The sequence below is a fragment of the Neolamprologus multifasciatus genome, chromosome 10, assembly GCF_963576455.1.
Source record: "Neolamprologus multifasciatus chromosome 10, fNeoMul1.2, whole genome shotgun sequence".
Lineage (NCBI taxonomy): Eukaryota > Metazoa > Chordata > Actinopteri > Cichliformes > Cichlidae > Neolamprologus > Neolamprologus multifasciatus.
Window position 1 is genome coordinate 1,862,643 of NC_140448.1, and position 15,875 is coordinate 1,878,517.

At 40.2% G+C, this 15,875-nt stretch overlaps 2 protein-coding genes across 2 annotated transcripts in view; both read left to right on the plus strand.

Annotated features, from left to right (window-relative positions):
- The first annotated feature begins 1,248 nt into the window (after nucleotides 1-1,248).
- On the plus strand, nucleotides 1,249-12,361 carry tmem218 (transmembrane protein 218). Its single transcript, XM_085174918.1, has 3 exons — nucleotides 1,249-1,678; nucleotides 3,751-3,853; nucleotides 9,565-12,361. Exons 1-3 carry the CDS (start codon nucleotides 1,569-1,571, stop codon nucleotides 9,697-9,699), a joined length of 348 nt encoding a protein of 115 aa, XP_085031044.1. The 5' UTR covers nucleotides 1,249-1,568; the 3' UTR covers nucleotides 9,700-12,361.
- Nucleotides 12,362-14,308: 1,947 nt separating this feature from the next.
- Nucleotides 14,309-15,875, plus strand: part of robo4 (roundabout, axon guidance receptor, homolog 4 (Drosophila)) — a 36,651-nt gene continuing 35,084 nt past the window's right edge. Inside the window, exon 1 of the mRNA XM_085174915.1 lies at nucleotides 14,309-15,453. Within this exon, the coding sequence (XP_085031041.1) occupies nucleotides 15,249-15,453 (205 nt within the window). The 5' untranslated portion in view covers nucleotides 14,309-15,248. The remainder of the gene's footprint in view (nucleotides 15,454-15,875) is intronic.

The following is a 15,875-nucleotide window of genomic DNA, read 5'->3' on the forward strand; positions in this document are numbered from 1 at the left end:
TACCAACTCCAGGTGTATGGGGTGGCAGAGTGATGTTTTTTTTTAATGTTTTAATTTTAATTGCAATTTAATTGAAGTAAACTGAACTGCCTGTACGTGGTTAAGAGACTGAAAAAAGGGAGTGACAAAAGGCTGTGCATGTTTCTTCTCATATCTGCTTTGTTACAAATAGTTCTTTAACGTACTGTGGTAATTTCTGGTCAACAATTGAACACAATTGAGTCTTTGCCTTCAGTTTGCCTGCTATAAGACTGGTGTTTCATATGGAAAACTGTGATTATTCATTCCAACTAATTGGGTTGCTTTGAAGGTAATATTGTAATGTGCATTCCTTTGAACTGAGGGTTGTAAAGGGGAAAAGGACAGCAGCGCACGTTTACAAGCAGAATATTCCGTTAATATTAATTGCAAGGAAGTCTATGCATGTCATTATGATAGGGGGCTGAGCCCCCTTCAAGGTCTAATCCCAGAATCGCCCCTTCCTGGACACTTTGATACAACATTGAAAGTGAGACGTTTGTGTGCACTTTAATCTGTTTGATTGCAGTGAAAGTGTAGAAAAGATCAAATCGCCCGATGGAAAGTCAGGCAGGCACAGGCAAAACACAAAGAACGGTTTAAACTGCTCTAAAAAATGTAAATATCTAATAAGGCGACATATTCATAATTTCTCTCACACGCGCGCGCTAGAATGCACATGCCTTTGAATCGCGGACCTGGCCAGCCCCCTGTTGGTCACCATGAATATTACCCATAATAAATCTTAGCTCGTGCACGTGAGACATTCAGTCACTACTATTAATACACTTTGTAGATCAAGGAGCAGAATATTGTTATGAATAAAAACAGGAGTTTAAAATACGGCGGGATACTTTATGAACACGTGTGATAATCCCTTGAATTAAATGTGTTTTGTGCAAGACTGAATAATACTAATACTCTTTTGGGCTTACTCTGGGGATACCTTCAGATAAGTATTCATACAAGACTTTATGAGTGTTTCAAACACCGCCGGTTCATAAACTTTAAGGAAATCTACCTCAGTGAGCAGAACCTAACATAAGGTGCTGAAACGGCTGTAAAATGGGACCCTTCCTCGGAATAAATGGGGTAAAGTTCGACATTCGCATAAGAAGGCTCTGCTTCTTCTTCTCTGGTGTTGTGTGGCAGCTTCACAGTGGGGCTTAACGCTTAAGTAACGACGCATTTGATTGGTTAGTCCTCTGGCTCATTTATCCAATTACATTACAGTTTGTTGTTACCAGGAAGCAGATGAAGCCATAGAGAAGGCTTAACCGATGCTCGGCTCGTGGCTCGTTTTATATGACAAATGGCGAGTTATCTGGCAACATTAGTTCGCAACTGTGTCGGCCTGATATTTTAAAGCCGTCTGTCTCAGCGCTAGTAGAGACAGCGAACTTACTTGTAAAGCAGTGACTCGACTACCTTTAGCTGCTGCAGCTGTCGGTAGTTCGATACCGCACAGTGTACAATTAGCATTTTTCATAAATACAAAGGATTGGGCGTTCGGTGTGATGAGTTAGCTCCCTTAAAAACGTTGCTTTAAAATGGCAAATACTGTCCTTGAAGTCGGTACCGGCGTTTTCGTTATTGTGGCGGTCTGGATTGTTGCTCTTGTGTTTGGGATTTTGCTGCTGAGAGCGTCAGGGTCCGCAAAGTGAGTGGCATAACAGCACACACACAGGCTTAACTCTGATGGAATATAGGAATATTTATAACGAAAAGCCGGGACAACATTTCCTTGAAATGTGCGCCACTTGTCTCATAGGTGGGCTTAAGTGCACCTAGAAGATAACACGTTGTAACCACTAATGAGGCTTCCTTGTAAATTCGGCATACTTTTGCATCACACAGTAACCACAGTGTAATCCCAAAAAATGTCTTCTGCTTTCCGCTGCTCCCTTTAGGGACCTGCAGCAGGTTATCTGGCTCCATTTCACCCTTTCCCTAGCATCCTCCTCTGTCTTTCAGTCCTCTTTCACTACATGCATGAAGCCGAAGATCTTTTTTTTCTCCTGCCTGACAGCTCCATCTGAAACATCCTTCGTCCAGTTTATCCACTGTCCCTCCACTGTACATGTCCCAACATTGTCAGGCGTGCCTTTCTAACTTTGTCCGTCCTGGTCACTCCTAACAAAAACCTCAGCATCTTCAACTCTTTCACCTTCTTTTCTGCCTCCTGTCATTTTGTTAGCACTGGCGTCTCTACAGCCAGATGTATATGATGTATAGCAGGTCTCACTTCCATCTTGGAAACCTTCCCTTCAATCTCGCTGCTATCCTTCTGTCACAAATCACTGCTGAAACTTGTATCCACTCAGTCCACCCTTCTTGCTCTTGTTTCTTCACCTCTTTGTGTATTCACTTTTGCTTTCGATAGTAAACATCCGGTATTTAAACTCATTTGCCTTTACTACCTGGACTCCTTACACCTTGCTTCTAATTTCTAGAGCACACCTACACCCTCCAGGCTCTTTTCCACCTGTTCTCTACTCACTTCAGATTACAATGTCTTCTGTAAACATCATAGTCCATAGAAACCCCTGCCTGACCTCGTCTGTCGGCTTGTCCTACACCAATGCAGACAAGAAGGGGCTCAGACTTTGAACCCATCTGTAATACCTGTAATACCTGTAATATATGTCCTGCACCACACTCACATACCTCTCTGTCACTCTTGATGTCCTCATGCAGTACCACAGTTCCTCTCTTGGAACCCTATGATATCGTTTCTATAGATCTAAAAATAAAAAAAAAACACGGTGCAACTGATTGTCTCTATACATTTACCCCCCCCCCCCCCCCCCCCCCCTTCAATGAAGCAGCTCATCCTTCATGACTACTCCTACTTCAATATACTCTCGGCCTTGCATTGCTTTCACCTGGTCTCTTGCACACACAATATATCTACCTTACGTCTCTCTATTCTGTTAGCCACTTTACCAGTCATTGTCCCCAAATTTATAGTTTGTAGAGTCATTTCCAGATTTCTGTCTTTCCTTTTTCTGCCTCCTAAGTGCCCTATTATACCTGCTTTTTGGTCCCTGGAGAAAGGCACCGTATGATAATGTTGACTTCATGCCTTAATGCCAGTATTCGTTCACTGACTTGCGGCCACGTCCCACCCCCATCAGCTGGGTTAAAATTACAAAAATTATAATGTGTCAAATATCATTGAGGGCTGCAGTTGGGTGTTTGAGAGGAGGCGAGGGACAGAGGAGGTATTAAGTGCTCAAAAACAATCTAATTAATACCAAGGGAAGGGATTTTTGCACAGTCACCATGAGGCATGCTGAGACATTGTTTAGCTTTATAGGCTACTCAGTGAGACCAGCAAAAATCAACTTTTCCATCAAAGTTTTAACAAAACACACGCTGCTTCACTGGTTGAGTGCTGCAGCGATACACCTTGCACTCCCTGCTGATTAACATTTGTGCAATTACTCAACATTGGACCATTATACCACTGAAGTCAGTAAAATTTGAACTCCTGTAACACCAAACACTGTGCAATTACAGTAAAGTTTAAATGTGTGAAACATGGTGCTATTTACTTGATTGGAAAGTTAACAACTTTTGAAAACCACAATAAAGGCTGCCATTGTTTTGATTGCTATTGGCTATGATGACATTAGCCTCAGGTAACCCTGCATGTCTTACAGATCATTAACTCAGTAGTGGAGACCTCATCCTCAATCCTCTGTCTTTGAATCCTATGTGTCTTCTCAGGTTAGGAGTTCTTCCTGTTTTCCTCTTGGCTCTCACGATCACTTTGGTGTTGGTGTTTTTCCCCCGCAGCCCAGAGACACCTCTGCCTTTCAAAGATATAGAGGTGAGCTTAATTCACTAATCACAGACACATTAACATAATATTAAAGAGTGTGTCAGTGTCTGTATCTTTGTTTATTGGGTAACTCAACTTCAAGTCTCATGTGCCGTCCGGAATAATAATTAGTATGATTTTACTCATTACTGCTGCAAAATCGATGTCAGGAAAACACAGAACACGATACCATTTATTGAAGATGTATTCATTAAAACAAAAACACATTTGCTATTATTATAAAACCTAGCTAGGGATGCATTGATTGATCAGTCACAGATCAATACTGAAGTTATCCACCATACTGAACAATATTCATCTCAGTGGCTTCCCGTGAGGTGAATATTGCTGATTTTCACCAATAATATTTCACCAGTAGCTGAATTTGAGGCTATGACTTGAGGGCATCTTTAAAGAGTTTAAGCAGAATTGAATCCCGCAACATGACACTGACCTAAAACATACCAGTAAATCCACCAAGAACTGGTTGAAAACTAAGAAATTGAGAGTCCTGGGGTGGCATCCTATTAATTGTTGAGATGACTATTGAGAGTCTGCCATCACATTCTGCTATATTGCAGACTGATGTCAGAGACTGCTGGATGACTACAAAAAGCGTCTCTGAAGTTATTTTAGCCCAAGTCAAAGGGGAAAAACTTGCTATTAAGTGTTGGGGTAACCTTTTCCTCAGTTAGAACATAAAACAAGGTTCATTTTTTGTGTTTAGCTGCAATTAAAGCACTTTTTTCCCAGAGATAAATAAAAACAAGATTAGATATTAATATGTAAACCTTTTTAAATAAAGCGCTGAATGTTCACTGAGGTATCCAGATGTGTTCACATTGATGTATTTCAGCTGGCCACTGTAATGTCGTATAAAAACGTGCATGTCTTCTCACACAGAGATTGCAGTTTTTGAAAACACGTGGTATGGAAAGAGTGACACACATGTAAGAATATTTTGCAGACAAGTAAACTGGTAACAAAGATGGTGAAGAGGTGAATCACATTGCCCTAGAGCAAAGAAGAAAGAGCCGGTCATTGTTGGCTATGACAAATGGTTTAAATGAACAGCTTATGTTGTTATAACCCACACTTATGCACTATAAATTTATAGTTTGGCAATAAAGCCACTGACAGCACTCTTTACACTACACCATATATCTTTGAGTGCTTATGATATTGTGGGCTAGGCTAGACATTCAATAGTTCTGTATTTTTTAATTTTGATTTTTTTTTTAGTATCCTTCAACTGTAAAAGGCTGATACTGCTGTCACCCTGCTAGGTGGGCAGTGTGGACAAGCAAATTTGTAAATTTGATAACTTGAGAACAAAGTGACGTAGGATTTTCAAACTAATAACAGAGGTAGATCTACTAGGAGGCTGCTCAGTTTCAGTTAGCCTGCCAGAGTAGGGTTTGCTTGTTTTAGTTTAGTTTTTGTTATTAAAAAATGTTTGCTTCTGGTTTGGTTTTAATAGTTCAGTACAATTCAGTTCAGAAAATCAGTACAGTTATTACAAAAAACTCTGTATAATGGCTTTTTTCATAGCAGTTGACTCACAGTCTTATAGACATCAGCAGTCGAAATAAACACATCCATCAATTCCTTTTTTAATTTTTTTTATTTTACTTCCTTTTCCAAGTTCACAGAATTTTTTTGTTTTAATTTTTTTAAGAATCAATTTTTTTATTTTAGTTATTTAAAATCCTTTTTTTTTCAACATCTAGTTTTATTTTTATTTTAGTTTTAGTTAATCATAATAGAAAGTTGTGGCTCAGAGAGTCTGATTGCTGTAAGCAATACAAGTAGTGAGGTGACACTCATACGTAATACTGCATAATGCCTGCACTGTCACAGACAGAGGGCAATGTGACTAAAAGAGCCCCTGATCAGTAGGTTCATCCACACCTGGTCCAGTCGGAGTCGGATTTATTAAGAGAACAATGCATGCAGGTATGTGTACATGTGTTGTAGAAATCAGATGTACTTCTTTTTTAAAATAAACAAGGTCCCAGAACTTTACAATTGGTGTGTCCCTACTTGTGTTTCCTGCTTAATGACAACATAATGTAGTTCATTTAGAAATGCTGGGGGTCTGCGATGTCATCAGTCTTGATGTAAGGCCATGTGGCATTCATTTCCAGCCAACATTTTTGGGTGCAGAGGGAAAAATGAGGATTTAGAGCCCACAAATTAACAGCAAGCTTTAGCTGAATGTTTATCAATGTTCAATACACTATGTTAATTATTCAGTTAATTATAGTGCCTGCAATCCTAATTCTCAAAGACAATTTTATCATAGACGGTGTTATTATGTAGAAAGGTGAGTTATATTTAGTTTTAAATGGCAAAGCTCTGATTATGCAGGGTTGTAAAGTAAAGCATTCGCTACATTCATTTGTACTAATTAAAGATCTACATTCTACTTAGCTTTAAGTGAGTGTATATAAACAGCCGATCCAGAATGAAAGCTTAATTTTACTGTAATGTAAGGCAGTATCTGCACAACAGTGTATGCCTGTAAATAGTGTCAGTGTGTGCACTTCTGTGCATGTGCTTGTCGTAAAAGGCCTGGTCTGCTTTATCTTAGACCAGCAGCAACACAGAACAAACACTCCCCCATGCTGCCTCGGGGTCGTGCCAATAAGCCGGCTAGATCTGCCAAGCAAGCTGCCACCCCATAGAAATAGCAGAGCGGAGCAGCATTCTGGCCAGCTCATGTTTTATATCCTTTGTGCAAAGGCAGATACCAGACCAACAACAGAGAGAGGGGGAGGCAGCGAAATCAGACTTCCTGGATTTCTGTACAAGGTTTCCAAATAAAATGAACCTATGCTGACTAATTATCACACACAGGTTTGCTTACTTCTCAAGTCATTATTGAGACGCACATTATTTCCCATGATTTGAGATAAAGATTTTTAAAAAATCAAGTCCTAAAAAGGGTTCTGTCATCCTCATTTTTACAAAAACCTCAAAACAGAAAGATGCCACCAGAATTCAAATATTATAATAGCAAGACGCAAATTGCTTAAAGAAAAGAAAAGAAGAAAAAGAGGCGTGAAGAACGTCTTCATCTCTGTTCTTTGGAGGATGTAGTAACACCTGTAGAAAACAGATCATCTACCCTCCCCCATAGGATCCAAAACGGTATTTAAATGAAGGCAGATATGCATGTTAAGGTAATAAATTGATCTACTGGGCACAGTTAGTGACTTTTTGTGTTTGTGTCATGTTGTGATGTACACTCATTTTTAGCTAATACACACAAACACACACAAAACTTTGTAACCTATCTGCAAGCAGGAAGATAAGTGAGAGAAAAGAATGTCTAGCCTCCTGTTAAAGAAAAGTAAAATATCATAGTGCCAATTAGACCAGTCTTAGAGCAGGAGTGGGGGTGGTTTGTACCACACCCCATAGTTCTCCCACCTCCCCCACCGCCTGCATGCTCACACTGTGCGTCCTGTGGCACATTAATAAAACATGGGCCGCACTTTGGGCTCCTGCTTGCTGCGTAATTGGCAAATTAAAAAGTGAGATGTGTTAAATGCACCTATAAGAAACAGCATACATCAACCCCACCTCATGCACACCAGTGGGTTTACACGCGTGCACACACACACACGCACACACCTTCTCTCATTTCACAGCAGACTCTGTGAAATCCTGCTTAAGACTGCAGTAGAATTGCAGCTCTCCTCCCATTATTTAGCTTAAGGGCGTTTTCTCCGTTTGTCTTCTTGTATTCATGATCCAAATTATAACATGCAGCCATTAATGACGTGCTGATTAATCTTTTTGATGGCAAATTTTAAAAGTCCAAACTTCCCCTTATCCATAAAACAGCATCATCAGTGTGGCAGATGTGTTGTTTTTCTGAGCCTTGCATCTTGCTCGCTTCACATCTCTTAATTGACATGTTGCTTGGGTGAGCTGCAGTGCTGTGTTGTTGGTGTCCCTGCTGATCATCTGTCTAGATAGGCAACAGCAGGATTCCAAAATAAAGAGAAGCCCGAATCAGCATTAAGTTGTGTGAGAGCGAAACAACAAACATGTTTTCAATCACAGCTTATTCCGAGAACAAACATAGCGTCAGAGGTTTGATGACCAATTCTCGGCCAGTAGTTTAAAGTGACATGACCCTTCCAGCATGTTCAACCTATTCCACCTAGTGAACTGATTTTCTTGTTATGCTATCTGGGATCCTTTTTCTATGTGTAAGACAATAACAGGCTGTGTGGCTGGATAAGTTCTAAATGTGCACAGGACTTCTTTTAATGAGAGTCTCTAAGCTTATATAATGACAGCTTTGTAACAGCAGGGACTCAGAGACAGCATTTAATATGAAAAAGTGCAGCTGGTTGTTGTGCAGTCTGTTAAAGAAGGTCAATTTACCACAGACACCCGTGCATTACATCAAATTAATTACTGCAGTAAAAGTGTCAGATAGGGAACTATTGGTATGGGGGAAATGATCGTTTCCAAATGCAAAGAGAAACAAGAGTACAGCAGGGATTTTTTGTCTACTGTTTGAACCCAAAAGTGGCTGAACCCATAGAAGGTCACACTATATCACACTATATACTGAATACTGTACTACCTGCTGCCTTTAATAGCAGGCCAGTGGTGAACACTGTGAACACACAAAGTGTTCACCACTGTGAGTGAGCGTAGGCCAGAGCCAGCAAGAAATAGATCTGTCTCTATGCCTGCGAGTCACAGCCTGCATCATGGTTTTCTCCCATCTGCCATATAACAAACTAAACTGAATTTTCACCAACACCAAATTAACTAGAAATAGATCTTTGAATACTATATGTATTTATAGCATCACAGTTAACCAAATGTTTCAGGCTTGTCTGAGTTATGGAGTGATGTAGTTGTCAGAAAAGGCTTTACTGTTCAAGGATCTCATTGTTGTTTCCATGGATGCTTTAAACAAATAGGGCTTGACAGATACTAATAAAAAAGTCATTTTTTCAGCACTTCTTCATAAAGAGAGACTAAAAGCTATTGTGGAGCCATATTTGCTCTGTATATGAAGGGAAAATGTATAGCATATGGAGCAGTGGTTTGTGCTTGTTAAGACTAGAAAAGCACCATACAAATGCTAGTCCATCCCACTTCTTTGGTAGAGATACAGGGGCTCTTGATTATTGCTCATCGTTCTTCGTGTCACTGCTTACAACACTCATCAAACTTGTCTGAAGTAGGTGAAAGCACAGATTGTGCCAGAATATGCAATGCAATCTGAATTTGGGGGGGAAAAAATGTGAAAATTGCAAAAAATAAATAAATCCAGGGAATTCAGGGGAATTCAGCGATTTCCGGCCACCTGAAGCCAAATCAAACTGTGTTTCCTGTCAAATGCTCAATTTTGCTCTGCCTCGATAGCTGACAGCAGTCATGAGGTTGTTGGTAAAGAAGGCCAGATTAAGCTTAACTCTACAAAAAGAAATCCAGATAACTTTTTACTATCCATAGATAGTAAAAAACTCAGTCTACTCACTCTACTATCCATAGAACAATTTAAGAAATGTTAAATGAGTGACCTTCTAAATTTGATTTCTCACTGAGCTATTTGCACTTGAGCCTTTATGAAAGCCCTGTCATGACATCTAGTGGCTAATAGAGGAACTTTATGTATAACCCTGTGTTTTCCATACACTAGAAACTACAAACTTCTAATGGATTTACTTTCTTTTGCTCTGTAGATAGTGGACACCTTGTTCATCGGCCGCTACGTGCTTCTGGCTGTGGTGAGCACCATCTTCCTGGTGGCATTCTTTGTGCTGCTTCCCTTTCATTTCCTGGAACCAGTGTATGCCAAGCCCTTAAAAACACACTAGAGTTGGCGCCTGAATCACAGACTGATTTACCCAGTCTGACAAGTCCTGAAGACCCCAGCCTGCCTTCACAATAGATTGCGGAACACATGTGAATGGAAGATCCAGTTTTGTCTTAGCACTGCTGTTTGTGTCTTCATGATTTTGTATACAACAATATAAATTGATATGTTTGGGTCAAGTTTTCATATTTTGTATCACTTAGCACAAGTAATGACCACATCCGTTAAATTTTGATGCATGTATGGAACAAGCCAGTATTTCTTTGTCATTCAACTTTTTCATCCAACAATAAATAAATAATTAAGTATGTGATAATGACTCAAGTTTTTGCTTCTGATTAATTTCTGCAGTATTCTCAAAGATTTTTTATTTACACCTCTTTACACCCAATTATCAGTTACCGTAACTGATAATTGTGATGGTACATGATGCACATTTAGCCCAGAGTGCTAAATGTGCTCATTAAACTTCTCGACATATTTTACACAATCTGCCATTTACAGCTGCCTGAAGCTGCAAGTTCTTCAAACAGACCGACTGTTGATATACCACATTATTTAGCTTGTTTTTACAGAATCTGATTCATGTGGTGCCAGTAAAAAAAAGTCAATAATTTGACTGATAACCAGAAAAGAAGACATGGATTTGTCATGAAATTATTCAGTATGCCTTTGTTTTGTATTGTCAATAATATTTCTGGACCGGATACATTTTTAGTTCGATGCATCGACCATTTTTGTAGCCTACATCTTCTTGGTTAATTTAGTTCCACTGAATTTATCCCAGTCTCATGGTCTGACACTGTCATGAAAACACAAAGACAGTTTCATGTATATATTTGGCAATCGAAAAAGCACTGTGTGGATTATTTTTGCCTTTTGTTCTTTTGCTTTAAAGCTCAAATGTATACTGGCGTAATATGACTTGTGTTTTCCAGAGAAGCGTTCCTAAATTGGACAGTTGAAAAAGCTTAAATAGGACAAGGCAAACTATAATTAGACTTTGCAATGCAAAACATAAACTTGTAACTATATTAGGCGGAGCTTTTTTTGCCTGTAAAACAGGCCAGTTGGGTTTACTTTAACATAGCACCAGTTGCTGAACATAAGCTTGCCCAGCTATCAGGGAACACCATATTGTGTCAAACTCGACAGCAATTATATTAAACTTTAGTGTCAATAAATACATTTCTTAAACTGAGCAGCTGTTTAAGTGCCCTTACTCTTGGAATGAGAAAAATAATCTTATTTTTTATTCTGGAAATTCAACCAAACCATTGTCATGCCTTGTAACTGGTAAATAAAGCTCAAGATGAGCTGAAATATCCTTTTAAGGAAAAGTTAGACATATTTTCCTTGAATAAGCTTTATTTTCTTGTCCAAAACTTGCTTGTTAAGAATATATTTTCTTTTTAGGCAAAAAATAAGAAAAAATGTCCATAAACAAGGTTTTTTTTACTTTATTGAAAATCGTTTTTTGCAGTGAAGGACTGATCGTGATACAGGCTGGTTGTTGGAGGATTTTGCTGCAGCAGTGTCTAGTAACCACAGACGTGGACTGAGTGCTCTGATGTCGAACAAACATTAAAGAAAGTTGGGTTAGGAAAAAAAGACTCCAGACACGCTCTTGGAGATTAGCTGTTGAGGATAGCAATGATACTCTTCTAGACTAAGATTTTCTAAATACCCATTTAAATGTAAGTGTTGGATAAGTCAATCATATCATATCATGTAAAGTGTTGTCAGTACATTGAAGAACAGGGGGATGCATTCACACAATTCCACAGGGTCGCAATAAGCGGATGATTCCATAGAGTAATGAGCTTTTGCAGTCCAGAGGCTCAATTATAAACACTTACCCCCCTCCCGCCTCCATTTTAAAAGTGTGAAGCCTGAGGAGACGTGGAGTGGAATTCCAACCAGGCCGATGAAAGAGAATCTAATGAATCAAAACCAATCCTATTAGTTCCAGCCCACATCTCCATACTATGGTCCTTTTTCTGCATGACAATCCACTGCATGATTTCGCACAACCTGGGGAACTGGGGGGATTTCATCACGGTGGGGTAAGGGATCCGAAATCTTTTCAACCTGGAGGGACTTGTTGGCTGTAATTGACCGCATGAATACCGCAAAACATGATCTTAGCCCTGGTAGAAAGTGCCACTGAGTGTCTTTAAAAGCAGTGAAATTGAAGAAGAGGCTTAGCTGGCAAAGACCTTCACTTTAACTTGATTGAAAACTTTTTGGATCTGTTCCTTTTACTTATCAACAGAATGGTCTTTTTGAGAATATTCCGCTGCAGTTTCTGTTTCAAGGTCATAATGCAAAAGGTATTTGCACCAATTCCTCACTGCCTTTGCAGCCTCCACGCTCAAGGTTTTACATTCCCTGAAGTCTGGGCCTTGAAGAAGCCAGTATTCCCTGGCTCTCATTTTCACACACCCTCTCACTCTACCTCACCTTTTTAATCTTTCTCTATCCTCTATCCTTTCCTCATTTTAATTTTTGCTGTTAAACTCCATCTCTGGGGAGTGGGAAAATGAGCAGAACAAAGGATGTGGGGGTTTAAGGATCATTTGGAGCTGGGAGATGCAGTCTTTGTGGCGCAGCCAGCTGGACATATAAAGAGATGGGGGGTGGGAGAGATACAGAAAGAGAAAGCTATGCAAGGGCAAAGAGGTGTGAGCATGGTTTTGAAACTGCAGAGGGGCTGGTCGCTCTCCTTAGGGTAGATCCTGCATTTAGATGCACTCAAGCAGAACTTCTGGCTTGCCCTTCACATCCTTAGCCATCTTTGTTTGTGATATGGACACTGTCACCACCCCACCTAGCTCCCACAACACTCACAATCCATTAAAGATTTCAGGCAAAGTTGATGCACTTATCCCAAAAGAATGACATTCAGTTCGTGTTAAATCAAGCAGGTGGCAATGTTTGCTATCCTTTCAGCAAGTTTGGTAAATAAAACCTGATGAGTCTTTCGAAGGGAAACACGAGCAGGGTCATTTTAAGTCCTTATAAAGTCTTGAATTAGATAAGGACTGATTAGCCAACATGGGTGTCTGGCAGTGTCTGTTGAAGACACTAGAGTTCACTGTCTGAGGCTTTCACTGAGGTATGAGAGAGTTTGTGATAGAATGTGAAAATGAACCAAAGCCTTGTCGCCCAAGCAACAAACTATGCCGTTTTGGGGCCAAGAAGAGGGCTTTTTTTTTCTCAGCACTGCCTGGTTGTGCTCTATTGTGCACTTTTGTATATCGCTAGGGGATGCTATAATTGCAATACACACTAGGGGGGCAAAATCCTCAAACTGAGATCCTAGTGTGGACTTAGCCTTTTACCTCTTGCTCAGGAATGAATTAATGCATAGCTCTTTCCTTTGGTAAGAGGATGGTGGCCCAAATTGGGGGTCAGGTTGCCCACGAACAGCCCTCTGCTGTTTGGACATGACATCTCATTGAGGGCCAAAGCTTGGCCTATTTTCCATTCTGACAGTGCTGAAGACCTTATTGAATATTAGCTGGGTGTAGAAAGGCAATGGCTACAGAGATCAAAGACCACATGGGTGGCCTTGGTATTGCACAGAACATGCTTAGCTGTTACCAAAGTCACCTATGTTTGAATTTATCTAGATCTTTAGAAGCGATCCCAAAAAGTTGATTGTGTTCATCTGGACTTGGTGTTTTCAGTGGGAGAAATGTTTCATCACTCATCTGAGTGACTTCTTCAGTCTCCATTCTGTTGGCTATATATAGCCAGCTTTAAGTTTTTAACTGCCTTGTGGCACACATATTCCGATATTCCAGGGTTTGTGGGATTTAAAAATATATATTTTTTGTAATATAGGAACAAGTTTTAGTCACAAAACAACCTTTGATCCTTCAACTTGACTTTTTGGGATGTTTTGTAAAGCCAGAAATGAACATATTTGTCAGGATAGAGGTGGTGATTGATGTGAAGGCCAACAAAACACACATCAGAAAGATGTTGCAATTCCCAGTAATTCTGGTGTTTCTATACAATGTATGATTGGTCGTAACAGAAGTATAAAGATAACTTTTTTCTGTAGGAAACACAAGTGACAAGTGCACTTGTACTGTGCAGTCTGGATCTGACGGAGAGCAGAGTTTCCAGTCAACTTGAAATTAATTATAACCAGCCTTCTGGCAAAATTCTTTATTTTTATTCACGCAGTATTTTTTGACTTGTGCATAGGCAGTGAAAGGCCCATTACAGGCATTAGATAAATACACTGAATATGTCTGAGTTTGGTCACAATTTGAGATTTGTTTGTCACAAATTACAGACATACTGAAAGGAACTGGTACAGAGCAGGAAAAAATGGCCCAAGCTGCTACCTATCTATGCTTCTCTGTTTGGAAGCCCATTTGTTTTTGTTGATAGGTTGATGTAATGCAAATCAAATCAGGAGTGTATTCTTTGTGCACTCTGGGAGGCCACTCAAAGCAGGCGAACTGACTGCGTTTGAATTGCAAGCAGAACATTCTGACAAGGTTGACTTGGTACTTTTGTTTGCCTCTTGTGGGCGAGCCAAGATGATGTATGAGACTCATACTGTGCAGACAGGCAGCTACAAATTTGCTTGGCTACTTGGCTGGTGGGAGGTTGGGTAGGGAGTGTACGGTGGTGTTGATGGTGGTATGGGATGTGTGTGTGTGTTTGGGAGGGGGGGGGGTGTCACTTTAAAGCAAAGCAGTGAGAGAAAAAGGAGCCTTTGTACCCATTTTGTCCTTTTTTAAGCTATTGTTTGTCAAGCGACGCAGCATTCCTCTGGTGTTATAATTCACAATTGAGCATGTGAACTTAAAATAATAATAATAATATTTCAGATGTGCCTTTGAGCAGTCCAAATAAAGGTTCCTCTAATATCTGACAAAATGAAATACCTTTCTGTCTGTTCTTGTGCATTTTCTGAAAGTTATAAGCCTCAGCTTCAGAATGATCAAAATAGGTCCAGTTATTCTGTTTATGAGATGATCTCCATATTTAGACACTGTTACGCTGCATTTCATCAGTCAGTAGGTAGACATTTGATTAATGAAAGTGACCTGACTTAGCGAACACAGGCCTCACTCTGTTACCTCCCACTTATTTCATCTTTCTCTCCCCTCCTTCCTGCCCTACACTGAGCCCTGTTTTCTGTTCCCTCTTTATCCCAAGACAGTACCCCCTAGTCCCCTTCTCCTCACTATGTGCTCAGCATGAGGTCTGAAACTTGTTTTTTTTTTATCATTGTTTGCCCCCAACCCAACCCCACATCTCCCAATTTCTTACTACTCAGAGGGGGTGGGGGTGGGGGGGTGGAGACCAAAGAGGAGGGAGAGAGTGAGAGCAACCAGAGTAAGAAGGGAGGGAAGAGGAGCTGAGGAATATGGAGAAACATAAATCTCCAAATAAGAAGTGGGGCGTAAGATAGGTCACATGTTGAATGTCTGTGGAGTGCAACGGTAGAGAGTAGACTGAGGGGATGGTTGATATAGCCGAACCACAGTAAGGAGTTGGGGAATAGCATCCTGGACCCGTAGCATGAAGATGCGTGTCTGTGTGTGGCTCCTCTGGGTGTCCTGGTTCTGCACCTGTGCAGAGTACTCCAAGTGGTGCAAGTGCCATGGCATCGTGCCGGCAGAGCCAGGTTTAGACAAGAGGTCAAAGACCCTGTTCAAGGAGCGTGCTCATCACAGTGGGAGACACCAGCACACACCTCACAGGAACAGGGCACACCGGAGAAAAGGTGAGTGCTAAACTCACAGAGCTGACAGACAGCACTCTGCTGCAGAAGAGCTGAAACTTTTCGTGCAAGACCTTTAAGTGAGAAGGTAGATGACAGCACCTTATAGGCTGGCATGTAGCGCATCTGACAAGCTTAGAGCTGCAACTAAATTTGTGATTTTAAAACAGATAAATGTCTTCTATGTTACTAACATTGCCTTTTGCATCCTTGTTACATAGAGTGTAAGTATTGAAAATCAAAAGTCATCATAACTTTTCTTCAAAATGTTTACTTTTTTTACTCTTTTTTTTTACATTTTAAACTCTAGATCTATAAATGCATTAAGTTAATGACCAGATAAAGTAATGTAACTGTAAATGTAATCCAAATGTTTACTTAAATCTAACTGTTTTACTAAACAAAACACATTTAAAATTTGTGAT